Below are 25,929 nucleotides of genomic sequence, written 5' to 3'. Positions count from 1 at the left end.
TTGCGACCTTTCACAGTTGGTACATACTTTACAGTTTACATCGCCTACGCCCTACGCCATCAGCTGTTTCGCTTTTATGTGTTGTTTCATACGGTGATATCGTACGAGTGGTGTTTTCGTTTACTTTTACGTTTACATACACTTTTATATAGGGGAACCTATCTTAGTTTAATGAAAATGTTATACAACGCGAAGGAAACGTTAATGAAGCAAATCAAAATTTAAAAATATTTCGAATAAATGTGCTTAACTTTTTGAGGTTAGATTTTCGAGTGATTAAAAAAAAGACAGTTTTATAGGAACTATTTATTTCATCGTTCATAATCAATGAAGACGCATTAGGAATCCTTCTCCAGGACTTAAAAGATGTAAGTACAGTATTATACAACTTTTTTTGATAGTAAACACATATATATATTCATTTATATGAATGCTTATATGTACGTATGTACATCGAACATTCTTACATACATTTATTGCTTCTCTTTCTCGCTTTACACTTGTATGTACGTCTACGTATCTTTACGTGAATACATAAAAAATACATATTCAATAAACGTCATTGCATCTTGTCATGCCGGACTACTTTTTTCATTATTACACTACACACGTAACTGGTTTCTGATTCGTTTAAAATCCGCATTGCAGTTTCTTCTAACCTAAAAGTTCAATATTTTTAAACAGAACAATAGGCAGTTATAATACTAAGTATTTCGTACTCGTTGTGGAACAGAACAGAACGCGGTAATACGAATAGAAATGTTGGCAATCGTTATGCTGTTGGCAAATTTTTGTGCAATAAGCGTCGATGAAACGAGCACAAGGACAGTTGTGGAAAAATTCAATAGTGCTGATACGTTAGGAGTTTTGATGTAGTAATAAAAATAAAACGGAAAAAGTAGCGAAAAAGATAGGATTTGGTGAGCGAAAAAGAGAGAACCGAGAGAAAGAAGTAAAAGAGAATTTAGCTAGTTTCGAGTTTCGATCAAATTAGACGCAATGCGTCGAGAGGGTCTGCCAGAAGACCACCGCAAGAATACAAAATCACCGTATTGCACTGAGAGGCAAGCACGAAACCATTTCGGTACTTCTTACCTACTTGCTTATTGGCAACCTCGTCGATTCAAATCTGATCGACTCGTATCATATCGTTTCGAATTGTATTGTATCTATCGTACTGTATTGTATCATTCACCGTGCCTCGTTCTTTCAGGAGCTGTTTACTTTTCCGATTCTGTTCGTATTGTCGTCAACCGACTTCCTCTCAGAGAAAAATCGATATTTATCGATATTTCTAGAAATGATTAACTTTCGTTGCTACATTCCGAATGTTTTATATCGAACATCGCATTAAGATGTATTTAAATCAACAGAAAAGGAATGTCAGGAGAAACTGCAGAAAAGCTACCTCTTCTCCGATTTCAATGATTTTGAAGTATGTTACAAACATCAACATTTTGAACAACTACTTCTTACGCATATAAACGATAATCGATTTCGGTTTCCGAGATATTCGCAAGAAACTGTCGGTACCATCATGGTGAATTCTGCCTATATTGTGCGTGCGCAGCAGCGTATTCATCATTATTGGTTGCCAACCACCTCACGGCACGGCGGTCGGATAAAATAACGCCTAACCTAAATCTAATTTTTATCTTTTGTGTATAGTTTATATAGGTTTGAATTAAATGTCACTTTACCCAGACGTTGCGCCGTGACACGGCCAACAACCAATAATGACGCATACTCTGTTATGAACGCACAATTATGGGCAGAATTCATTGTAGCGATGCCGATAGTTTTTCGCAAATATCTCGGAAACTAAGTCCAACCGTCGGTTATATTTATAGGAAGAAGCCGTTCAAAATGTCGATTTTTGTAATATATTCGAAAATCATCGAAATCGGAGAGCAGATAGCAGTTCCCTATAGTTTCACCAAATGTCGATTTCCTGAACTCGAAAGTAAATGTAAGGAAAAGATTCGTTTCCGCATATCTTATTGGTTAATTCGCGTTTTAACGAGGTGCGAGAAAATCTATATGCGTCTTGGCAAACAGAGACTATCAGCTACGCGCTTGAATGAAAGCAGAAGTATCGTTGTCTCCAACTTCTATTCGTGTCAAATAACATAAAGTGAGTAGATTATGTACGAATGGACCAACTCTCCCTCTATCTGCTACTATCTTTTCTTTCCCCTTCCCTTTCCATCCTTTGCAGTTGCATAAGCGCAATAGGTAGCTACATACACGTGTCGACACACGCAAATTGCCCCGCTACAAAAGATTACCGAAAATACACAAATCGAACTTGTACGTTTATTACAATTTGCGGAATGTGCAAAACGAACCATATTACGGCTGATCTGTACGCGGAATGATGAAAATGACACGGTCTCGCTGGATAGAATCGCGTAACAAAAATAATTGCACTATATCGCCCTGCAATGCGAGATTACCTTTATCGTCGCATCTTCGTTAGCTAGCATTTTTTCCTCGTTCATCCAACGACCGAGTTTAAATTCAGAATAATCATCTCGACAACGATATTTTCGACAAGCATAAAACGACAAATAGAAATCGTTTGGCTGGTAAGCCGCGTATAACAGTTGCACTACGGTGTAAAGTATTCTACCGCGTTACGTTTTACGTAATAATGCCGTTAAAAATTCTGTCTCGTTTAAGGCAAATTGGATCGGCCGCAGGCGGACCGATTAAAATCGACCAGACAACTCAAACAGATACCTTGTCGCGCTATTTCAAAGCTCGTCCGAGCCGTGTCCGCTACATATCTATAATTACTAGATACGCTATATAAATACACACATACCTATACACTTTTCTTCGCGAAGCCATGTCTCATCCCCGCATCCTGATAATCCTGTCGATGTTTGTTTATTTTTATGAATCATAGGCACAAGCTAGCGCCGCCACCGCGCTTTGCGGACTAAAAAAGCGAAGCCAACGCGGAGAAAATGAGAGCGTGGTATGGAGAAAAATGTTTTGACTTTGGCCGTAAAGTTTCATTGGAAAAAGTTTAAGAGAATAATCGCCTGGACGCGAGATAAAAGATTCGAGAGACACAGCCTCTCGTATCGTGTAAGATCTCTTCTCACGATATCATCGTATATTTGCCAGTTTTCCGGGATAGCGCCACGAATAGCGCCACGTTTGTCGTAACCTCGATACGTTGTCGGGACAGAGTGGCAGAGCATCGGCGAACTCACGGCGCCGCCCGATTTTCAAACTTTATTCTACGCGTTACTAGTTGGCTGGTTGGATCGTTTCGAGTTCGGGCTACTATCCTTAAAAGAGGCAAAGATCGAAACTTTCGGAAATAGACGATATCTCCGTAGCGTTAGTTAATTGCAAGTAGAAAGCTAGTCTTCCCTAGTTTTGTTTCTACTTTTTCTTCTCGTACGAAAGGGGATCGAGCAAGCGAGCGACAGAGACAGAGACGGGGATAGAAAAAGTAGAAACGAAGGGAGAAGGAAGAACGAACGCGAAGAGGAGAAAAGAGACGCAGTGAATCAAAGCGAGAATGGGTCAGAGAGAGGTGTCGGGGGAGCAATGCGGCTGGGGTGTGAGGGAGGAGAGGGCAAAGGGACGGGGTGTATCGGAGGGTGAAGTTGCGCGGAGTGGAAAGCGGATAAAAGAGACGGGAGGATGCGCGCAGGCGTGAAACGGACGCGGTGAACGCTCGGCATCCGCGTGGCGCGAGTTAGAAGTTGGCTTCGCGCTTTTAGTCTCAGCTCGTGTCCCTTGTCTCGTTCATCCTCGTTCACCCGTCTTCGTAGAGGAACGAAGAACCAAGAGTCGTTGCCGAGACATCGAATTCGTCCCGACCGAGTCTCGAGTCGTCGAACTTGCAAAGGCAAGGGGAAAGCAAAGGAAAGGAAAAAAAGTTAAAAGAGAAAGAAAAAAGAAAAGGAAAGAAATGCATGGCGTTACGATGAAGCATGTCGATGATCCGGTCGGCGTTGACCGTTCTCATGTTTCGATGTTTGGTACGAAACGCGTCCTTTCGTAGCATCGAAAGAGCACATTTCGATGGAAAGCGCGACCGGAAAAAGAGAAAATGTCCGAGAAGTGTACAATCGGCGAGCCGCAGATACAAAAAGTGGGACATGACGGCATTCTCGAAGACAAAATAGGGAAAAAGAAAAGTACCGCGCAACGACGATGGCGCATCCTCGCTAAGGCGCTGATCGGCCCCCAGGAACCAATTTCGGTGGACACGAAGGACGAGATCTCGGTTCGCCGTTTCACCAGTTTCGACTTGTTAAGAGTGGACCGCATGGAGAGCAGTGCCGCGGATCCAGATTCCGCAGTTTGGTACGAATATTCGACGGTTTTAGAGAACAAGCTGTTTACCGTAGAGATCCGTCGATTAAACAAGAATTTTACGGCGAACGAATTGATCGGCTTCAACAATACCGGCAACATCTGCGTCTGGCCGTCGGAGGAATGTTTGGCATACTATTTGTTGAAAAACCGACAGCTGTGTCGAAACAGAAAAGTCCTCGAACTCGGCGGCGGTATGAGCTGTCTGGCAGGGGTGATCGTCGCCAAGTACTGCGATCCGAAGGAAATCGCACTGACAGATGGCAACGTGACCAGCGTGAACAACGTACGACGTATCATATTTAGGAACGGTATGACCGATTTCGTGGATTGCGGCGTGGTTCAATGGGCCAAAGCGGCCAGGGCGATCAGGGCAGCCAGATCGGTCAGGGCGTTCGCACACCCGCACCCCAACGGCCTTCGAGTCAAGGTGAATTCTTCTTCTCGCGTCTATTACGCGTCTCGTCTTGCTCACGCGCGCGCCCCTCTATCGTCTCGTGCACCTCCTCGTAGAGTAGAGCGACGATGATAGGGAAGCAGCAACTATTCCGTACACGATGTGAACACGCGGTGCTCGTTACATACGCCACGCGGTAGCCCCGCTAACCTAACGCACCGCATCGCGCGCGAGCTTTCCAGCGTTCGTCCTTTCTCGAGCTTTTCCATCAACGAGAATCGCGCGTGCGCGCTTTTCTCTAGCACGATGCTACGGACAAATTCCAGTTGGTCTGCCGCGACCCTTTATGCTTGAGTTTTCTCTCGTTCTTGACCGATCGCGATCCGTTTTTGTTCCTTCGAGAATCGCGAAAACGTTTACCCTTTGAACGAGATGAGCTCGCGATTTCCTCGATACGTTACGCCAATTGTACCTCCGAGTCGACGATTACAAAAATTATCGCCACTACGTAATTCGTTCGATCCACAACGAACACGACGACCACAATGTCTCGTTCGCTGCCGCACCAATTACATTTTTCCTGCATCTCGTATCGCATCAATCGTTTGCTCGATCGATCGGTGTTCCCGTGTCATCGTGATTGAGATCATCGTTGTCGTCGTCGTCGTCGCCGTCCTTGCTGATTAAAGCCGCAAAGTGCAACGGAATTTTCACTCGTCGTTCGATCGAAGCTGTTCGAGTGTTCGGTAAAAGCTTGGGAATTTCTGAATTGAATTTTTACCGGTAGAGCTGGACTGGCGGCGCCAAGGATGTTGCAAAATTTACGGGAAAGCTATACGACGTGATCCTGTGCGCGGACTGTCTCTTCTTCGACGAGGCTCGGTCAGACTTGGTGGAAACGATCTACGGTTGGCTGGCAAACGACGGCGTCGCCTTGGTGATGGCGCCAAGACGAGGATCTACTTTCGAGCAATTCACCGAAGCAGCGGTAAAACGAGGTTTCGTCGCGCGACGAATAGACCGTTACGATGGAATGATTTGGTCGAGGCATCTGGAGCTGTTGGAGCACAGCCAGGAGTATTGTCCAGACCTCCATTATCCGATCCTTTTGGAGCTGACCAAGCAAAAGAAAACGTCACCCGGATGATACGTGTCGATGGTCGAGCAGCTCGCCAACAAGATCACCATCCACATCCACATCTAGATTCAAAGAGTTCCTCCCTGGCCCATTTTATCTCGATTCCGGGCCATTCCCTTATACCATTCCGTTACTACCCGACTAGTTTAGCTTTTCCACCCGATCGATTTTTACCTCTTTTTCTCTGCTTTTTCCTCTATGCAGTCTTCTCTCGAATGGGCAATCGAATATTTTTCGCCATCCATATCCGTTCTTCGAATATACCTAATATCATAAGTAGCTACCAATTTAAAGCAACTACGAACGTGAAATCGTACTATCGAGTATAATCGAATCGTTCGAAAACGCATTCGATGAAACGTTAACCGATATACATACGTGGTTCTACTATTAATCGATAGTTACGGTTAAAGATTGCTTTTCCATTACACGATACGCGTTACCCGAACGAGTTGTAAACGATAGTATTTCAAGTACCTGATGTTAGACTGATAGAAGCGAAAAATGGCAATGGCGATTCTCGTAAGTGCACTGGGACGGTTTATCGCTGCGAGAATAGAAAAGAAATTGGCATTCGTACGTATCTAGCGTGGATTATAGAAACAGTCGTGCGATTGTACGATAAAGGAAACGTAAAGAAAAGGACACGGTAAAGGCGTATACGGTAACACGTATACACGGTTTATCCGATAACGCTTGTTTCGTTCCTCCCCTCGTTAGACTTTAAGAAATCAATTTTTCCTAAAAACGGCACATGTTTGTCGGTGTTTGAAGAAATTTCGAGTTTTCTTTCATATATCAACGCTGTCATGACAGCAACGGTCGGCGTACGAGCAGATCGAAGCTAACGACCAACGTCAATCGCTATCGTAAATCTTCTTCGCGAATGCTTTTTGCCGTTTATATGCCACCTTTTCGATCTAGCTTTCAATCGAGGGTCCAAAACGATCTTTCTACGAGATAAAGACGAAAGACTTTTTTACATGTAGCCGTATGTATATACGTACTATGGATCCGTATATCGTTGCGCGTTTCAGCAGCTCTTTAAGTTCGATTAAAATTATCTTTTTCTTTTTTTTTTTTTTTTTAAATAAACGATCCAAAAACAAACGAACTTTCGAATTAATCCAGCGATGCGGTATACGTACAAAGTGTATATACATCGCGGTAAATGCCAATTCGAACTACGCGATTAATATTTATACGTACGCGTAAATATTTATTCGTTCGTATCGATCGAACGAAAATGATTTTTCTGAAATATCTGAAATCCTGATGATTACCAAGTATAGCACAATTTCCTCCCTTTCCTTTTTCCTCCTTCTCTTCGTTCCTTTCCTGCTTTATCCTCCTTTTATCTATATATTTTCTTTCACCTTTTCCCTTACAAACGAGTTGCAGCGCAGACCGAACAATTACTACAAAGGACCAACCTAGTTCAGCATAGTCAAAGCTACCAAATTTCCATTGTTGCGTACTTATCTGTATCATTACGGAGATAACGACGAGTATTTGTACGTACGTGCGTATGTGAGTATAGATGTATGTGTGTCAGATATGTAAGGAAATTATTACAAATAAAATATTTTCACTTATTCCTTTGAATATGGCGTTTTGCGATCGATCCCAATCGTCTAGCAGTTTTTCGACTACAACTAGTGCTAGCCAGGTGCTCTCGCACGATTTCACTTTCCTCTCAAACGACAGAGAACGTCAAACGGCGTTCTGCAATCTACACGTGCTGTCTTTTCATCGATTTTATACCTATACTTTTCTACGATATTTTTCTTTTGCTCTCCGTCTCGCGTTATCGTCATTTTCCTCGTCTTTTCTTTTTTTCTTTCTCTCGTTCTTTCTTATTTGCACGATATATTTCCGATTCATACGATCGATCGTTAATCGACTAATAATTATGTAGTACGATCATCATAATTCGTGCATAATTTTTAGCTTTCTGTTGAAAGGTTTGGATAGAAAGTACGTTCATCGTATCCGTTTACATATTTATTATTAGTACTTGGTAGATGTTTACCGACCTTCCCCTATATAGAACTACAATGCAATGCAATCATGTATGGCGTTCTCATCGATTGAAAAAATACGCTCTGCCTGTGCTATTATTAATCGCCGTTAGTAATCACTGTTTGTTGTATGGAACAAAAGTGATGTAATCAAGTTCCGCAAATTTATCGATAGAATCGCCGTTCGAAATTCCGATGCATCTCATTGACAAGTAAAATCGACGTCGAATCGTTCGAAAGCTGTATCGAACCTGCCAACTGGACTACCAAATTCTAACGTAACCGGTTTGTCACTGTTTCATAGTTGTGTTATCGTTGTCCATGAAACCCACGTGGACCGGTGCATCCTCCTTCGGATTTTCCGTATTTGCCCGCCACTCGAAGAAAATAAATGCACGGATATTCGTGTAAAAATACATGGAAGATCATCTTTTTACGTTAATCGATGGACGATCGGAGCGAAATTATTCAACTATTAGGCATCGTAAGCAGTTCTCCTGCTTTCCAATCGTAGCTGCCTTCCAGCCACTGATAAACAAACGCATTGATCGAATCGAACGACTCAAATAGAATTTATCGAATATTGGTGCATGGAGACTCGCAAGAAGAAAGAGAGAAAGAGAGAGCGCGCAAATGCGACAGTAAAGAGCCATAATAGGATGTTGCTTGCGCTTCGTAGATAGGACTACTCGAAACAGGCCACATGGAATAACGGTGAAACAACAGATAAAGATTTTCCCTACTTGCGTGTATATTTAGAGCGAGTGGAATTGGAACGGTTGGTCGTTTATCAGAATTTTCATATCGCGTACCTGTTCCATCGTTAATGAGAATGACATGGCTGCTGTATGCATTCATCTAACGCGTATATTGATTTCCAGCATTGGGCTCGTTATAAATTGTATAGGTTCTCGCGAATGTTGGTGTTCTCTGGTAAAAGATATTCGTCGTGATAAACGACACCGTGTGTTTTATTCGTTATTCGTATTAGTTAATCGTGAACAGTGGCAAAAAAAGACGAACAAGCCACGAAGTAACGACATTGATATTGCACGCGGTTTATAAGACGCGTCTTTTAAACGTTGAAACACGTATACAACCCCCCAAGATAAAATTAGAACAAACCACGAACCTTTTTTCCGCTCGAGCGTAGACCTATAAAACGATGTAACAAACCCGGTTCGGAACGGCGCCATATATTTTCAAATCATTTGGCCGTCGAAATTCTCTTTTAAACAATTTCAGGCAAATTCTCGTTCCGACAATCTAATAACGTAACGATAATGTCTGTAAGCTTTGAGGGAAAGGCTTTGGACGGCCGAACATGTAATACTTATGAACGAATAAATACGATCGCGTTCCATCCTGTACCATCTCTCCTGTCTAAAAATAAATCGTTGCGTAAAATTAAGGGCGTGCCTGATGGGTACATCGTGGTGGTCGTGGTCGTGATCGTGATCGTCGTCGTGGTCGTCTCGTCGTCGTTGGTCGTCGGGGAAATTACATTTCATAGGTGCCAATTGTTTTTGGCTGGCCGCTACTCGAAATTTATCAAAGATTTTTCTGACTCGCAACAAGCTAGTTTCGCAAGCTAATTCTCCGTTTGAGCAACTTCATCCTACGTCCTACGGATGGTCATACGATTGGACGATTGCTTAAAACGAATCTCTGTTTCCCTCTGTCAGCATCGTTTCAAGATGTGTACGATCATTCTCGAAAAAATTCCACCCGCTTTGGATATAAACGCCTATCTTGATCAAACACTCATGCCAAAAAGTAAGCACGGAAATATACTCTGGTGTTGGCCGATTACAAGAACGGCATCGTGGCTGACGGTTCTATTCGCGTGCTATACGTTCGACTGGCGAGGATGCTGGTGGATTTCGAGCCTCGAACAATTTTGCCCTCGCCCTCGCTGCGAACAACTACGTACACCGAACGTCCTATCGAGCCTCTACCGAGCGCACTTCCGTTCCATTAAAAATCGAGAAATCAGCAGGAAAAAGGTCGTCGATTATAGATAGATAAAGTTGTTGCCACGTGTACTATGAAACAGAACGTGTTTAACAGTCGTAATGTTGCGACAGAGAATTGCGGAAAGTACGAACGATGCACCTAACACAAAGATACCGGGGTACCAATTGGCTCCTAGACGATTAGCTAGTTGGCCAACCTTAATCTTCCCGCTACTTATTTATAGGCTTGTGTTACTATTAATACACGCTCTATTATTGTCATAACGTGGCATTGTTGAAGGAATTGCGATTTGTTCGATGGACGACTAGCGAAAATAAAAAGGTCGAGTGTTATCGCAGACAAAAAGCGTTCAAACGAACGAACGCGATCATCCGATCATGTAAATTTCAGTAATTCCCAAAGCTACGACATGATTGTCTAATTGCCAACTAATTTCCAACGAACGTTATTAATCTCTCGTTTCTTTCCTCTTCTTTCTTTCTTCCTCGATAATTTGTCTTGCCGCAAGAGTAATCCAGATTGTCCCATTGGAACATCGTGTATGATACGCGAAAAGAAAAGGGAAGAAAAATACGGAGGAGTTGTATTAAATTTTGTTCCAGGGCGGACTATTGGAAGTCTCAAGGCCGTAAATTTTGTGACTTCTGTAAGTGTTGGATTGCTGACAATAAACCTAGTATCGATTTTCACGAAGGCGGTAAGAAGCACAAGGAAAATGTTAGCAAACGACTTAAGGAAATCCACAAGAACAGTGCGAAGCAGGCGAAGCAGAACAAGAAAATCGAAGGCGATATTAAGAAAATGGAGAACGTACGTTCTTTTTATTTGTTAGATGTGCGCGCTGTTAATGAAATAAAAAATGTGCAAGGTATTATTCAACGAGCATTTGAGACAGTTCATTGTTTCTCTTTGTTTCTCGCATTTAGGCAGCTATGGCCGCGTACTTGAAGGATGTAGAAAACAATACGAGAGATATGACCGCGGACAGAATCATCAAAGAAAAATTCAATCGGTTAGAAACAAAAGACGTGAGTATTTGACATTACCTATATTAATGAACGCATTGCATTAGTGGAATCTTTCGTCACCTTAATTCGTTTTTGACAAAAGGAAAAAGAAAGGAGAAAATGCATACATTGCAGGTGCCGTTGAATTTCAATCGTGTAGCGACAGCCACTACGGAAACACAGTTTAAGTTTAAAGGTGAAAATCAACAGGTGGGAATTCAAATACCAATCGATCGTTCTATCCTGAACAACCTCTTTAACCTACTCATCCGTGAAAGCTTTCGACAACTATAACAACAGACATTGTAACATTTCAGTTTTCTCAGGAAGTCGATCCATGCGATCCAACTCTTTCGAGACATACAACGCAACAATCGAAATCTCAACAAAGAGGCGATAATAGGAACCAAGGGAAAAGCAGAATAGGAAAGGGAAAAGGAAAAGGGAAAAGAATCGTGGAAGACGAGCGTCCTGCTAAACCTGTTCAAAAACTTTGGTACGAAGCTCTCAGTCCCGAAGGGTACACATATTACTGGCACATCGAAAGCAACGGTGAGTACATATTATATCCGTGTATGTATGTATATCAATTTCGAACTTTTTTCTACTTCGTTCTTTTCCTCTTTTCCCTTTTTTTAATTCTTCTTTCTTACTTTTCGCATAATTCTCCGCTTCTGTTAATTATAGTTCTCTTGGTATACATTTTATACGCTAGAATCCGTTTGGGATCCACCAGAGGAAGGATACATGACGTTCGCGGAACAAGAAGAAGAAGCAAAGGAACAAGCGCTTCAAGAGGAATTATTAAAGCAACTGGAGAAGGAAGAAGCGATCGCAAATGCGGACATCCTCGAAGAGAAACGGGCCAATGCCGAGAGGCAAAAGTTGAAGGAACTGAGAAAGGTACCCGGTACCCAATCACAACTAGGAACAAATGAAAATACAGCAGAGAAAACGGAAACCGGAACCGAAGAGGAAAGCCGACCGTATAGGCGAGACTATAGCATTCCGCTAAAATCGCATCCATATGGACCTTGGCAAACTGTTCAAAAGATGTAAGTATCGTTCTGAAATAACACACGCATACAAAACAGAAAGAGGATAAAAGGAAAAAATAAAACAACGTTCGAACATGTTCCGTTTCAGCGAAACGAAACCGGTGGATTTTCAGTTGCCACAGCAAAAGCAACTGCAACTACAATTACCCGTCTTCGAGAAAACAGAACCGACGTCGGTGCAAAGAACTTTCAGAGAAAAAGTTATCACGCAAATCGACGTAGCTGACAGTGACGATGATGGACAACCAACTAAATTTAAGAAACGAAAAGTTGGTAATAGAAATGTACGACAGAGATTAACCGATGACTGATAATAACCATGCCAATGATTAACGTGTATTTGCTCGAATGTTACACGTTATACTCGTTTTAATCGCACGAACATATCATTCTTATGTTCTTTAGAAATTACACCGTTCATTTAGCATAAATTATCCCAAGAACTCAATGATTCCATTATTTTCTTACGACTTGTAGATTCTTACTAGAGAAATACAAACAAGATCCAAATAAGATCGTTATATTTTAGGCATGTTTAAAAACAGATATCACATGTATGAAATGATAATATACGATGAAATATCTTTTTCATCGGTAGTTTATGTAACATAAGTTACATAAAAGACGGCAATTTCTCTTCATTCAATTGATTTTTTGTTTCCTTTTCTGTTTCCTTTCCCGCTACACACCATACGAATGTATTTACTATACGATCAGGTACTTTGACAAAATCTAATATCTCGTCCGACTGACGAATGGTGAAAAGCGTTATTTACAATGTTCTCAAATTAGTTCAGGTAGCGGTGCACTTCTTTTAGCAATTTCATTTGACGAAACATATTGTTTATTGTCTAACGCGTAAAAAATACCGTTAAGTCGATCCAAAATTACTTGACGAGGTTGCCCCTTCGTTTCTGGTATAAGAATAAAAATGAACGCGAAAGTAGTCGCGCAAAAGATCCCGAACAGAAAGAAACAGCCGTGCATACCTAACAATGCGAGTACACTTGGAAACAACTTAACGACGACGAACGCCATGCCCCAAGTGGTAAACATCCCGAGAGTTACTATGGAACTCGCAACATCTCTGCTAAGTATTTCCGAAGAGATCACGTATGGACCTGGTCCCATACCTAAACCGTATGCGATCATATAAACGGACAAGGCTACTATTGAAATCCAACTGAACTGGCTAACATCGTATCCAAGAGTTTGCAGGTAACAGAACACTCCGAGCACAAAGTGACATGTGCCCATCCCTAAACAGGAGGTTAAAAGCAACGGTCTTCTACCAACTCTTTCCACCAACGTGGTAGATAAGTACGAGCCGAACACTTGAATCACGCCCACGATAATTGCCGAACTGTTTGGTGACAGTGAACTTCCTGATATCTTAAATATCGTTTCTGTATAGCTTATCTACGGAAAAGAAAAGGAACATGTCAATATAAAAAAGCTGACCGACGTATACAGTCGTGCGAATGTTTTCTTACCATAACAAATATCCCGGCAAGTTGTTGTCCACCGAATAGCCCCAGTGTAATGAACAATCCTTTGATCGTTGCTTGGTCTCGAAACATCTCTGACAGCTTGTTCGTCGATCGTCCCGGAACGTCCAACTCTTTCGCTTCTTCCTGTAAACGCAACATTTCTCGCTCCATCGTCGGCTTGTGTCCGCCTCTCAACCATGTTAGACTCCTACAGGAAATACGAAAAAGAACGTCGCGCCAAAATTGTAAACATTGCGCGTGTTCGTTTGATCGCGAAAAAATTGCCCACGCTTACCTAGCCGCTTCGTTGATTCGATTGCGTCGCAACAAATACACAGGCGATTCCGGTACGAAAGGAAACAGCACGATGTACAATAAAGGTAATGCGAGCATTATGATCGAGAATAACCGATATGAGAGCACAGCTCCAAGTATATAGCCAAGAAGAATGCCGCCATTCAACAAGAATACCAGTAGGCTGCCTAACATTCCGCGTATTCCATCGCTCGCGATTTCAGACACGTACAGCGGCACCAAAAACAATGCCATCCCACCAGATATACCCGCAAAGAAACGCGCGATAAATAAGTATGTTTGTTGCGTCGCGATGGTAGTAAACAACCAATTGGAACAAAGTGCGAAAGCCATCAAATAACCGGTCATCTTACGCCCGAATCTATTTGCTATCGTGCCGACTATCAAACTCGTTAAAGCAGCTGTAATGCATGTGATGCCGGTCAACCAGGATGCTGCTTCGTCCGTCATCGGCTCGTTACCAACCGGCGGATTCTCACTTTGTAGTTGCGGTATCGTTGGCGATTGCCAACCTATCATTGTTCCAAGCGACAGAGATGAGATGTTTGCTAGAAAAGAACACGTTATTACTTCTAGTTCTCTCTATTGTAAACTATGCCTACCTTCACTCCTATCTATTCGACGATACTCACCGATTAGCGCAACGACAAGTTGTCGAAACCTCCCTGGCTCGTCTATCTTACTCCCCTTCACCATTGTTTCCCTTATAACTTTCTTTTTTTTTTTATCTATCTCACCCTACCTTTTTCTCGCCCGATTCCCCTATTGCAATTCTTCTTTATCCCAAAACAAAATACGTACTCTCCTGTCTGTCTGTCTGTCTGTGTGCTCGCCCACCTGCCCGTTCAAAATCCTTAGTACTGGAGAACTTTTCTATTCCTAATAAACGGTTTTCTTTCCCTGTACGTTAACGCAGTCTTTCTGCCGCCAAAACTTCGGTACTTTGTTCAATTTATACCGATCGGTAATCGTTTCATTACCGAACTCGAATAAGTCAAATATAGTTCTCTTATCTTCTATTTCGCCTAGCTCCCTTATTCTGTGTGTACTCGACAAACAATCACGTATTTGTCATAATCACTTTCCCCGCCATCCTTTTTTACTTTTCCATTCTTATTTTCCGCAAATTTAAATTCAATTCTTATAACAATATAAATTCTCATTGTTCTTCCTTATATTTGTTCTTTGTTTTCCTATTAAACATGAACTTTAATAGTTGTTACAAGCTTACGAGAAATATTTTCAATTCTGCAAATAAAATCGTTTCATTATCGTCACCTCAACATAATTAAACATTCCGCTATGATTTACTGCTAGTTCTATGTTACCGGCTCTTAACTCGGGGTTAATTTACGATCTCCTACCAGTATCTTCAAGCGAAGGGTTTTAAATTAATTCATATACTCCCATGTACATATCAATTTTCCGTGCATAATTCCACGTAATTCGTCATGCGACAATACCATGATAATATCACAAATAACTATATAAGTACTTATGTTATATATTGCAATTTTACAATGATAAGTAGAATTCCACTAATTAGAGCGATTATTTGATAAAATAAAAGAACTGTTCATGGCAAATTTCTTAATCATTGCCTAGGCAGATTCGTCCGTCTACAAGCAGCACCTATCGCATCAATCATGCTGGTGCAATTAACTCTTTCTTTATCAACTACAGTTATAACTTTATGTTTCTATCATCTTGCTTTTAGAATATTGGATGGACAAATAGATCATTTTTAATAAAAGTATTATATAGTTAGTTAAATATATACAACACATATTTAACATCAGCGATGACTGATAACTATCGTGTGATATTCGATTCGTGCAGGAATGAGTACTTGTGCGAAGAGACGCGACGTACGAAAGTGTTACATTAAATATGTATGTATATATGTATTTGCAACTATGCTCACACTGATGCAGTACGTCAGAACGTATCTGGCTAGATAACAGCGAAGCAGGTATTTAACCTAACAAAACTTTCCTTTGTGTTCTATATCTGCAAAATCGTCAGAATACCAAAAAAGACAAACGGAAATTCACATCATTTCTAAATAAATATTGTTAAATTATAAGAACGAATTTGCATTAAAAATAATAATTTTGTTTTTTCAAAAATCTAAACGGCAATATTGGACTGACAAATACTGGCAATGTTAATTTTAATTAGTAAAGGAGATATTTTTTTAATAACATAATATATTCTTTTATCTCGTCTTTTACTTTACTATACTCTTTCTTCGTTCTTAATCTTAAGCTCTAAACTCCTTAACTTGTTCAACCTGTATTATAAAGATCTCTTCTTAGCAACTGAAAGAAATATTGCAGACACTTTCCATTTGCGTAACACTTCAATTTCGAAAGAAACTTGGAAAAGTTTTATGAATATATACAAATTAAATATGACATTCATGATATGTTTTTATTTGCTATGTCACCTCACCTATGATATTATTACATAGATCGCAGTATTTCATGAAACTTCTCTTGAATTGATTGTTACATATTACTTTTCTTTTACAACAACATTTCTTTTTGTTCTTCCTGAAAGATGCGCTACGTCTTTCTGTATTCAACGTTGTATTTATATATATCCTGAATCATGGCATGGCACTGCAGTGGAGCTACAAACCAAGAAATGGTAACTAAATTAAAAGGTAAAGTCTCTTTGTAATAACTTTGATAAATTGACACTGAGTACCGATATGGCAATATGGTAATATACAGTACTTAATTATGAAATTGTATTTTAGAAGCAGGTATTTTAACAACGGACAGAGCAGAAGCAGCAATGCTTGCTGTAGATAGAGCACGCTATTATCATGAATCAAATCCATATCTTGATCAACCAAGAAAAATTGGTTACAATGTTACAATTAGTGCTCCCCACATGGTTAGTAAACTACTTTATATATACTTATTATTTAGGTTATACACATATTATATAATAAACTATTGTTACACAAATGATTAAAAAATATGTAATAACAAATTTGGATATAATAACTAGCAAAATTATAGAAATTTATCTACTTTAAATTTAGAACTATACCTACTTCTAGAGTAAAACAAACATTGTTTTTCAGCATGCATATGCCTTGTCCATTCTCTCTGACCAATTATTTGACGGAGCAAAAGCACTGGATGTTGGTTCAGGATCTGGTTATTTGTCAGCATGTATGGCATTTATGGTGGGTCCACGTGGTCATGTGGTTGGGATCGATCATATTCCAGAGCTAATAGAAATCTCTACGAAAAACGTAAGCGAAGACTGTCCTCATTTCATCAAGGAAGAACGCATTAAATTTGTAGGTAAGAAAATGCCAAGCTGTAAACACGTTGTTGCAATTTCTATTCACGAATAGTTGGTGTCGGGAAAAAGGAAAAAGGAATTCCTTGCCAGTATCTGGTCTTTTTCCTACGACCTTTGAAAACTTCACATATTCAAGAATTTGAAAATAACGTAGATATGTTGAAGTAAAAAATAATCGTAATCCACCAACGTGGATTAGGTATGTACCTTGTCACGAAGAATCAAACAGGACTGTGTCCACCAACTGCGTGACTTTGTCTGTGCATTATATAAAACATAGACCAAAGACTAACAACAGGTCATTGTAAATGCGCCTAGTGGGAGACGGCCGATTGGGATATGCTGCTGAAGCCCCTTACAATGCGATTCATGTTGGAGCGGCGGCGGAAACTTTACCACAACAGGTACCGCAATATACCTAAAGATATAAACATATGTATATACCATTACATATTCTTGTAACAAATTATTAAGATTGAAGATTGTCCTGCGTTTCAGTTGATAGATCAACTAACTCCTGGTGGACGGCTGGTTTGTCCGGTCGTTGCCATAGAAGGTCTTCAGAGGTTTCAAGATCTGGTACAAGTAGATAAGAACATTGATGGTACGATCACAAAAAAAAAGCTAATGCAAGTCTCCTATATTCCTCTTACCGATCCTGCTACTCAATTATCAAATGATTATTAATACAATATATTCAAACACTTAGAAATTATATAAGCAACTTTCAGTGTCGAAACGCAAGATTATCATTGACTGATTATGTCGCGATAACAATGATTTTTTCAAAGAATGTTAACTCGAACGAATACATTTCTTTTTTTTCTCTCGCGTTACTTAATATTCTTGAGATAATGGTTTTTTTTACTGACACGTGCAATGATAAAATATATTTTCCATGTATGAACTAGCTCAACAGAGTGTTCGCTTAATAATGTACCATTGGTATTGTTATAATAACTAAGCACATGATTAATGATATACATCTAAGTAAAGTTGATGAAATTCGTTTGAATATTCTGAATTATTTTTCATTGTTCACATATTTAAAAAAAATAACAAATGTATGTATTTAATGGATTATTTATAGATACAAGTTTTTAGTCTTTAGATTAGCTTAGTTTAGTTACATAAATCGAGTAATATAAAGACAGACTGCTTGAAATTTGGTTTTGAAATTGCCGCCATAGTAGCATAGTGATATTTGTCGGTCCTGTGTATAAAAGTTAACCTAAAAAAAGGAAATCAATGGAACGATGAGGTGTGTCAGCAACGCAAATAGATTAGTTTTTAGCAAAAACTGAAATTATTGGAAGTTATTGGTGGTTTTACGTTGGAAAGATTATCGAATCTATAAAGGATTTCGTGATTCAACAAAGAATACTTGTTAAATTATGAAGTAACAGAGAACATTAAATGAAAAAAATAGGAAACAACTTCGAACATTAATTTTCACGTCAACCAAACGAAAACAGTTTGAATATGGTACTTGAGACGGTTAGGATTTGCAATAAGGAGCAGAAAATAATCGTTGGTAGTGGATGTGTTCAAAACGTCGATCAACAAAATTTCTACGCGATGTGTCGGACTAAAATTTGCAATCCAGATTAAATAGAATGCTGCAATTACACATAGAGCGGAAACAGGTAATTAAAGCTGTAATTTACTTTTTTATAGTTGTTTTACCGTTGACATTGATAATCTAATAGCTATTATAGTTAAAAGAAACAAATTATTATAAACCAATCATAAATTTTTATTTCGTGTATTTTATCCTGTTTATTTCTAATCAATAGTCGTAAGTTTTTTTTTAGATATGAATATCTAAATATGGAACGCGATATAAATTAATACAAATATTAATTTAATATTAAATAGATATCTCTATTCTATTTATCGTGATTTCAAGTTAATATTTGATCCGAATCACTAGTAATTCCAGTCGAAGCTGTAAATTTTTTTATAATCACAATAATTGAATAAAAGATCCTTATTATGACTTAGAATATAATTTAGCATTTAAATCTAAAGTTATCAATCAAAGTTGATGAAACGTAGTTTAACTATGCGTCTAGTTTCTCGTTCATTGTCAATGTCATTTTTCGTTGAATAAATACATATGTATGCATATAAATACATATATGCAGGTTAATTATGTAAGAACATATAGATCTATCTAATATAAAATATTTATATTGATATCATTGTATTTTTATTTATCATTATCTATTATTATCATCCAAGGTTCTTTATTAGAACGTACACAGTAACGTAATTGTGATGGTGAATGAATATATATATATATATACAATTTAATATTTGCTAAAGTAGTGAAAGGATTGACCGGTTTAAGTGGATAGCGAGCAGCAGATTACACAAAAAAGATAAAAAAAAGTAAAATGATTTGTCATGCAACCTTCAACCGGTTTTGCTTCGATTGCCAACTGTAAAAAGTGTATTCGTTAATTTTGCACGTCCAGCTTGGAATGATCATAAATACTAATATTTCAGAATAAGCGAAACGGTATTTTAAATTATATATATATATACACGTTCGTACATATAAATGAATATTGATGTAAAGTTGGTATGCATCAAACGCACATTTTTAAAACATTCACGAACGTTTAACAATACTTGTGAGAAAGAAGGTATTCACGAGTATTTATCGCCAACCCGCAGTCTGTCTTCAAATCGATATCGACCGCTGACTGACAGCGAATTTTCTTTTTATGTATGTACATATGTACACACATTATGTTAGCAAATGTTAGCGAATGCCCATAAATACGTTATGTAGGTACGCGGCCGACGGATGCCCGACTTCACAAGCATCTATGCGTACATACATCATATATCGAAAATCGATTCTGCCAAGGCAAAGAAATGTGTAATACAATTTAATAGATCAAAGGTGTAACATGATTTGAATAAATTAAAAAAATGCGTCAAAACAAGAACGCTTGTCATCTGATAAGATGTAAAGTAACGATAAAAATACAGAAATATATTTTGTTTTCCTAGAAATATTATGATAGGAACCATTCGATAGCAATAATTAATGACAGTGATTAAATTAAGAATTAACGATTAAAGATAGAAAAGAATGACAAAAAGTAGAAGCTATGTACATAAAAATATGACACGATGTGTCGCAACCTTTTAGCAGATATTCGTTCGATATGAAAAGAAACGCGCGTCTGATTCACGGTTCAGTATAACGTCGGCCGTTTCCTTGATAGGAGTTGATTATAATACGATTTCGTGTGTGAGCCACGCCGAAATTTGGTTTGTTTTACACTATCACTTACTACGTATACGATTATATATTTATATTAATTTTCATCTCCCCTTTTCTCTTAGTCTTTCTTTTTTTTTCCATCTTTCTCCTCGCCCCCTCTGATCCCTCTATCGTAGCTTTTGCCTCTGTCCAAGTTATTACGATTTTTGAGTCAGCAATACAATAGGAGAGTGTCCCAATATCAGAACTATAGTGACAAGTAGTGGTAATGATTATGTTTTAGCATGTAACGAACCGCGAGGTAATCTAATTATAATGATATTACGTTATAGTTTTAATGGCGCGTCGTGTTCAACGATAAATTTATTGGAACCAGTGCCCATGGCTTTTTACAGGGATTTATTGTCGGTCGAAAGAACACTATATCAAAGCGAAAACAAATTCTTGGAATAGCGAGAGCAAGTTTTTTTTAGTTGATTACTGAATGAACAGGAGACTGGTTCTATACGATGATTCATCAGTTTCCATAGGACTGCGAAGAATCGAGCCGCTTAATAAAACAGTTATATCTTTCAATGACTATGTCGAATCGTAAAACACATTAACTTGAAACGAGGTTATCCGAACTTAACTTAAACTGACTGAACATAGTATAAGCATTCCTATCTGAGTATTTCTATTTCAATATCGATCGTGACCCTGTACACTCTTCTTGATATCGACCTTCTTAGAATGCCCGATGTATTCCGATCCGGTTGCTTAGAAGAAAGCGGATAAGTTCGTTGAGCATATTGTACTTTTTAACGTAAATTTATCGATACGGATATTTAACCGCATGATCGAAACAGATTGCTTCAATATCATTATGAAAGAATTAGATCGATCGCGTTTGAAATTTTCCGCGCAATTTTTGCCGCCATGTGATTACATAAACGCGAGACAATTTTAACATTTGAAGGAAGAGAATATCTATTAGAAAAAGTATGTAAGAAATAATCGTAAACAAAGCGAGAAAGTAAAATTTCTTTCTAAAGTTTCGGGAAATTGATTCATATACCGATCGAAATATTATACAGGGTGGTTCGGTACGCGTGCACTTTATCGCGTCTCGTTATAACGGATCTCACTGTAGATTTTTAAAAAAATTAAAAAAAAAATTTTTATTCTATATTTTCCGGCTATTTATTAACGGCTTATACCGACAGTTACCAATCACCCTGTATACACTTACTTATATAGAGATGTGAGTATAGCAAGATCATCGATAATAGCTTACTGTAACGAAGCGTAATGGTAAACAGTTCGATAAATCTTTAAGTTTACATTTATTCTTGCATGGAAAGTTTTATAATTGTTGAAGATAACGTGTTACGTAAGTACGTACTATTTATCCAAATGATATCAAACAGAAAAATAAAGTAATTTCTTTTGATCGATATAAATTTCTAAATGAACGACCGTTTGATTTTAAATTGTATAGCTGTCCGGATGGTCGTAATCGAACGATGAGTTGCGCGATTCCTGCAAAGTATACAGGTTTCCGCGTTTTGCATCATAGATATGAAATTGTACCGGTTTGCGTCTTATCATATACCGTGACAGTCGCGATTATGTATGCACATGATATACGTATCATTGCACAGTTGAATATCGTTTTCTTGAAATGTCTCTACTTCCTACGATATTTATACTTATTTTCTCCTCTTTATTCTAGTCTTCATTCCCTTTATTTTCTTTTTTCTCTTTTTAACGTTTACACGCATTTCATTTCATTTACAAACATCGAGCGATTTGCTCCTTCGTTTTTTCCACGACTACACAGGATATTTACAGAACATTGTCGGTATTTGTTTGTTACAGCTGTTGAATTGGAACGATTGACCGAATAAACGAGAACAACAAATCGGTACAACGATGCAAAATTGTTGTGACGATGGCGATAACGACGTCGTCTATAAGGATGTGGTCATTATAGGTACGATTCGCTCGCCAATACGAAATTTGTATCCACTAGGTAACATATATACCTGTACTAGAATCCAAAAGATTCGTAAATTTGCCTGGTGTCGTTTAAAGGAGATACGTTTCCTTTTAAACGCTTCCTTTTACTTACAAGATTATCCTTAAAATTCTAAAAGACAGAAGAGTCTCTGTAAGCCATACCGATCGATCGAATCTTTTGGCGTCTAGTGTAATTAAGTTCGATACGATGGTATTCTCGTTGATCGATTTCGTGATCAGGTAATTCCGTATATGGTCAATATATTAGGTGAAGTGCTACGATCGTACAGATCGTAGCACACGATTTCAGGTGGAAACACACGGTAACGGCCGTTTTTCCCGTGATAATACGCGCCGAAGTATCGCGAAAAAGCAGTGCGAAAGGATAAAAGAATCGGTATTGTCTGTATTCTATACACAGGGTGGTGTGTATGTTTTGTTCAGGAAACGGACCTAGTGGAATATGCCTTTCTTTCATGCTTGCTGGAAATTGGCCTTATTATACCGGTGAACCACATCCCGCCGATGAAATGCTCACAGCCAGATTACACTCGAGCACGAGGTCCGGAAACGATGACGAGGAATGTTGCGATAGGACGAGTCAAGAACAACAACAATTAGGGAATGAATCGAGATGCCATCGTTGGCACGAGAGTGAGAATACCAAGTTGAGAAAATGTCAGGGGAACGGCGGTGGAAGGGGCTTGGCGAGCAGTACGCGTTGCAAATTGGAATGCCTTTCTTCCGGACTGGAAGGTAGAGCCGGTGGTCGGCCTTTGGCTCTTCTTATGGACCAACTTCAACATCCTTGTGTCGATGCTGGCCTTGATGTGCCGTCTCTGCTTACCTGGAAATCGGTCGAGCAACATCCTGAGCATAAAGTGATCGATCACATTGTGCTCGGTAAAGGTCAACCTGGTGGTTCATGGCAGGTAACGAACGTGGGACATGTTTTATCGGGTAACGGGCTTGCGGTTAGTTGAGCCGCGTACCGCGGTGATGACAAAGAAATCTGACGATACACCCCGATGTTGGCGATACCGCCGGTAAAGAAACGATCAACGATGTTGTTGATTTGTTCTCGGTTTCTTTGTTCCCTTGCTACGTATTTCCTTCGGTTCGGCAGTCGCAAATCTTCCACCTAACCAATTTATTCGAATCGATAGAGTTTACGAATACGTCACGAATATCGTTCGACAGGCGAGAATGTTTATCATTACACAAGTTAAACGTGTTTCAAGGTTCAATTTAGAATTGATGAATTAATTGTGTGTTAGTCGATGGATCCAAACGTGTTGACCATCAGCTTGAACCGATGGATGTCGTTGCCCGATTTAGACATAAGACAATGGGAGATGTTAGTCGAGTCCGAAGAACTTCAAAAAGCAAATTCGACAGAGGGTAAACCGTCGTGCATGTACTATGCCTTTCAAGAGAAACCGAGTGCATGTAAAACGGCTAGCAGAATTTCTGTCGGTACAGTAGCTGCCTATTACAAAGATTACGTACGGAGAAAAAAGTTGGAGCAATACTTTCGATGGTTGGTTCGCACAGTAATTTATCGTAGTTGCAATGCTCGCGAGTTGTGTCGCATCTTGTAACCGCTAATCACATGGACGTTTACTTTTTAGCGAGACTGTAGTTACTTCAGTGAGACCGTGCTGCGATTCTCGTCATCATCATCATCCACAACAACAACAACAACAACAACAACAAGATCGTTACGGATGGATAGTCGATGGCTTCGATAAACAAACAGGGAAACCGTTTCGCTATCGCTGCAAGAGAGTCGTTCTTGCCACAGGCACGATCGATTTATCAAATCAATTGGGTATAGCCGGCGAAGATTCTCAACTTGATTGGGTAACGCACGATCTAAACAAGCTGGAATCAAGATTGGCTCATTTGATTAGTCATCAGCAACATGGTACGCGAAATGCTTCTTTCCTTTTCTCTCGAAGCAGCTTAAGCTTTGCTAAAATTACTTGGAATTAGATTATGGAAAAACTCGATGGTCGATTCAATTTTAGCAAACGAAGTAGAGGAACGACGGCAACCAATTGATCCGGTATTAGTGATCGGTTCCGGACTAAGTGCTGCCGATGCAATCATGGCCGTTCGTTTTCATGGCATTCCCGTCTTGCACGCATTTCGTGACTCGTCCAACGAATGGAATAAATCAAACGACGAGAAAATACGCACTATCTATGATAGATTGCAAGGTCTACCCAGCTCGATGTATCCCGAATATCACAAGGTATACGAGATGATGGCTGATGGTGGTACTAATTATCCTCTATACAAAGCATTACCGGGGTACACGTTGCTCGGACTTACTGCAAATGATACTGATTTCATCGATGGTGCCGGATTCGAAAAACATCCGATGGTTACCCTTGTCGACCCAGACGGATGCGCACACGCTTTTCGTGTCTCTGCCGTAGCCATTCTTATCGGTATGTATCAAATCCGTACAAAGCAAAACCAAATCATACTTTCGTTTCGCTTGTTAAAGATTTTCAGCTAAGAAAATTCGTTCGTTCACAGGTTACAAGCCTGATTTGTCCTATCTCAAAGCTGACGGTATCGGGCTTGGTAAATATTTCGAGAAACCCATAGATGGTAAATCGAATCCTATCGAGGTTGACGATTTTACTTATGAAGTAACCAAAGCCCCGAGATCTGGACTTTACGCTTTAGGTCCTTTAGTCGGTGATAATTTCGTACGTTACATACTCGGTGGAGCGTTTGCAATTTTAGTTCACATTCTAAATACCTCGTCTCCGTCTTTCACTTGAGTAATGTGTAGTCGCACAAGCCTCTTAACTCATGTTCGATCGATTCTGAGTCTCCGCAGAATCATACACAAACCGCACGCGTTTTTTATTCGTACATTCTATATTATACTTATCCAGGAACGTTTTTCTCTATTCAGCTGATGTACCTTTCTACCACCGTGTATAAAAACAAAGTAAACGTAAACTCTTTTACGCGTAAATGATATCCAAATTGTTTATCGCTCGATGCAAATTTGTCCCTTAGTATTTCAAAATGCGTGCGTACTTTTAACAAAATCTACACGAAACTGCTTATACAAGTATATTAAGGTTTTTATCATGAATCTTGACCAAGGAAAACAAATCCGATCATACAGATGATACAATAAAATTCATACGACTTTAACATCAGCATTTAGTGCATTCCATTTATTAGAATAAACTTTTTATTACAGAATTGCAGTATTGCGAATCACATATTGAACGTTAAACTACTTCTTCATAGGTAGGTACTATTCCATAGGTTGAATTTTCTTCAACATAATAAATCTCAGAAGAAAGCGTATTTTACGAATTTCTATTGTTCCTTGGTTAACGAATCGTTTCTAATTTGTATAACGTAAGATTTTTATAAAACTGAATAAATAATTATACCACACTCGGAGTTTATGTAACACATGTTTGCATACATTCACGAGTACGCACATACCGTGTGAAACAAACGAAGAATATGCAGATACTATAATTTATATGTATAATTATCTTTATAAGTATACAAGTACGTGCAAGCAAGAAAATCGTTCAAACTCTCGTAACAGTAATATTTTTTTAAAAATTCAGTC

General features: G+C 39.1%; 5 protein-coding genes and 1 long non-coding RNA gene across 11 annotated transcripts; 4 read left to right on the top strand and 2 right to left on the bottom strand.

Annotated features, from left to right (window-relative positions):
* Positions 1 to 32: 32 nt before the first annotated feature.
* On the top strand, positions 33 to 12,530 carry LOC117208313 (WW domain-binding protein 4). Of its 2 annotated transcripts, XM_033449377.1 has the most exons (7): positions 33 to 368; positions 10,477 to 10,684; positions 10,801 to 10,902; positions 11,017 to 11,091; positions 11,199 to 11,433; positions 11,597 to 11,936; positions 12,028 to 12,530. In XM_033449377.1, coding segments are annotated over exons 1-7 (1,185 nt in total). In that variant the 5' UTR covers positions 33 to 366; the 3' UTR covers positions 12,251 to 12,530. The 2 variants fall into 2 exon arrangements, with proteins under 2 accessions (XP_033305268.1, XP_033305278.1); XM_033449387.1 differs by lacking the exon at positions 11,017 to 11,091.
* On the bottom strand, positions 457 to 1,752 carry LOC117208377. Its single transcript, XR_004487682.1, has 2 exons — positions 1,096 to 1,752; positions 457 to 659 (listed from the first exon to the last, which is right to left on the bottom strand). It is a non-coding gene; the product is annotated as an uncharacterized LOC117208377 (long non-coding RNA).
* Positions 3,269 to 7,481, top strand: LOC117208320 (calmodulin-lysine N-methyltransferase). Its single transcript, XM_033449398.1, has 2 exons — positions 3,269 to 4,771; positions 5,526 to 7,481. The coding sequence occupies exons 1-2, from the start codon at positions 4,076 to 4,078 to the stop codon at positions 5,883 to 5,885; spliced, it is 1,056 nt and encodes a 351-aa protein (XP_033305289.1). The 5' UTR covers positions 3,269 to 4,075; the 3' UTR covers positions 5,886 to 7,481.
* Positions 12,444 to 14,714, bottom strand: LOC117208263 (facilitated trehalose transporter Tret1-like). The gene is made up of 4 exons (XM_033449294.1): positions 14,377 to 14,714; positions 13,722 to 14,292; positions 13,433 to 13,634; positions 12,444 to 13,358 (listed from the first exon to the last, which is right to left on the bottom strand). Exons 1-4 carry the CDS (start codon positions 14,438 to 14,440, stop codon positions 12,723 to 12,725), a joined length of 1,473 nt encoding a protein of 490 aa, XP_033305185.1. The 5' UTR covers positions 14,441 to 14,714; the 3' UTR covers positions 12,444 to 12,722.
* Positions 14,715 to 15,630: 916 nt separating this feature from the next.
* On the top strand, positions 15,631 to 18,085 carry LOC117208340 (protein-L-isoaspartate(D-aspartate) O-methyltransferase-like). 3 transcript variants are annotated; one of them, XM_033449465.1, is made up of 6 exons: positions 15,631 to 15,716; positions 16,307 to 16,412; positions 16,509 to 16,648; positions 16,842 to 17,067; positions 17,387 to 17,472; positions 17,567 to 18,085. In XM_033449465.1, the coding sequence occupies exons 2-6, from the start codon at positions 16,358 to 16,360 to the stop codon at positions 17,753 to 17,755; spliced, it is 696 nt and encodes a 231-aa protein (XP_033305356.1). In that variant the 5' UTR covers positions 15,631 to 15,716; positions 16,307 to 16,357; the 3' UTR covers positions 17,756 to 18,085. The 3 variants fall into 3 exon arrangements, with proteins under 3 accessions (XP_033305356.1, XP_033305367.1, XP_033305345.1); XM_033449476.1 differs by having other exon boundaries at positions 15,694 to 15,712; XM_033449454.1 differs by lacking the exon at positions 15,631 to 15,716 and having other exon boundaries at positions 16,074 to 16,412.
* Positions 18,086 to 18,386: 301 nt separating this feature from the next.
* LOC117208255 (oxidative stress-induced growth inhibitor 1-like) lies at positions 18,387 to 25,908 on the top strand. Of its 3 annotated transcripts, none has more exons than XM_033449282.1 (7): positions 18,387 to 18,714; positions 22,170 to 22,284; positions 22,755 to 23,242; positions 23,588 to 23,850; positions 23,942 to 24,237; positions 24,341 to 24,766; positions 25,543 to 25,908. In XM_033449282.1, exons 2-7 carry the CDS (start codon positions 22,224 to 22,226, stop codon positions 25,575 to 25,577), a joined length of 1,569 nt encoding a protein of 522 aa, XP_033305173.1. In that variant the 5' UTR covers positions 18,387 to 18,714; positions 22,170 to 22,223; the 3' UTR covers positions 25,578 to 25,908. The 3 variants fall into 3 exon arrangements, with proteins under 3 accessions (XP_033305173.1, XP_033305152.1, XP_033305163.1); XM_033449261.1 differs by lacking the exon at positions 25,543 to 25,908 and adding an exon at positions 24,858 to 25,501; XM_033449272.1 differs by lacking the exons at positions 18,387 to 18,714; positions 25,543 to 25,908 and adding exons at positions 20,212 to 20,356; positions 24,858 to 25,501.
* Positions 25,909 to 25,929: the final 21 nt, after the last annotated feature.

Source organism: Bombus bifarius, unplaced genomic scaffold, assembly GCF_011952205.1.
Source record: "Bombus bifarius isolate JDL3187 unplaced genomic scaffold, Bbif_JDL3187 scf7180000007966, whole genome shotgun sequence".
NCBI classification, from domain to species: Eukaryota; Metazoa; Arthropoda; class Insecta; order Hymenoptera; family Apidae; genus Bombus; species Bombus bifarius.
This window is presented reverse-complemented; position numbering and strand designations above follow the sequence as displayed.

Bases quoted from the DNA above. Each gene is read 5' to 3' on its own strand.
- LOC117208340 (XM_033449465.1), top strand. From the start codon at position 16,358: ATGGCATGGCACTGCAGTGGAGCTACAAACCAAGAAATGGTAACTAAA. The intron at 16,649-16,841 runs GTTAGTAAACTA...ATTGTTTTTCAG, and splicing joins CAATTAGTGCTCCCCACATG to CATGCATATGCCTTGTCCAT. The intron at 17,068-17,386 runs GTAAGAAAATGC...AAATGCGCCTAG, and splicing joins AGAACGCATTAAATTTGTAG to TGGGAGACGGCCGATTGGGA.
- LOC117208263 (XM_033449294.1), bottom strand. From the start codon at position 14,440: ATGGTGAAGGGGAGTAAGATAGACGAGCCAGGGAGGTTTCGACAACTT. The intron at 13,635-13,721 runs AGCGTGGGCAAT...TTCCTGTAGGAG, and splicing joins ATCAACGAAGCGGCTAGGTA to TCTAACATGGTTGAGAGGCG. The intron at 13,359-13,432 runs GTAAGAAAACAT...TCTTTTCCGTAG, and splicing joins TTGCCGGGATATTTGTTATG to ATAAGCTATACAGAAACGAT.
- LOC117208255 (XM_033449261.1), top strand. From the start codon at position 22,224: ATGCAAAATTGTTGTGACGATGGCGATAACGACGTCGTCTATAAGGAT. The intron at 23,243-23,587 runs GTAACGAACGTG...ATTGTGTGTTAG, and splicing joins AACCTGGTGGTTCATGGCAG to TCGATGGATCCAAACGTGTT. The intron at 24,767-24,857 runs GTATGTATCAAA...GTTCGTTCACAG, and splicing joins TGCCGTAGCCATTCTTATCG to GTTACAAGCCTGATTTGTCC.
- LOC117208313 (XM_033449377.1), top strand. The intron at 10,903-11,016 runs GTGAGTATTTGA...CATACATTGCAG, and splicing joins ATCGGTTAGAAACAAAAGAC to GTGCCGTTGAATTTCAATCG. The intron at 11,937-12,027 runs GTAAGTATCGTT...GTTCCGTTTCAG, and splicing joins TGGCAAACTGTTCAAAAGAT to CGAAACGAAACCGGTGGATT.
- LOC117208320 (XM_033449398.1), top strand. From the start codon at position 4,076: ATGTCCGAGAAGTGTACAATCGGCGAGCCGCAGATACAAAAAGTGGGA. The intron at 4,772-5,525 runs GTGAATTCTTCT...TTTTACCGGTAG, and splicing joins CCAACGGCCTTCGAGTCAAG to AGCTGGACTGGCGGCGCCAA.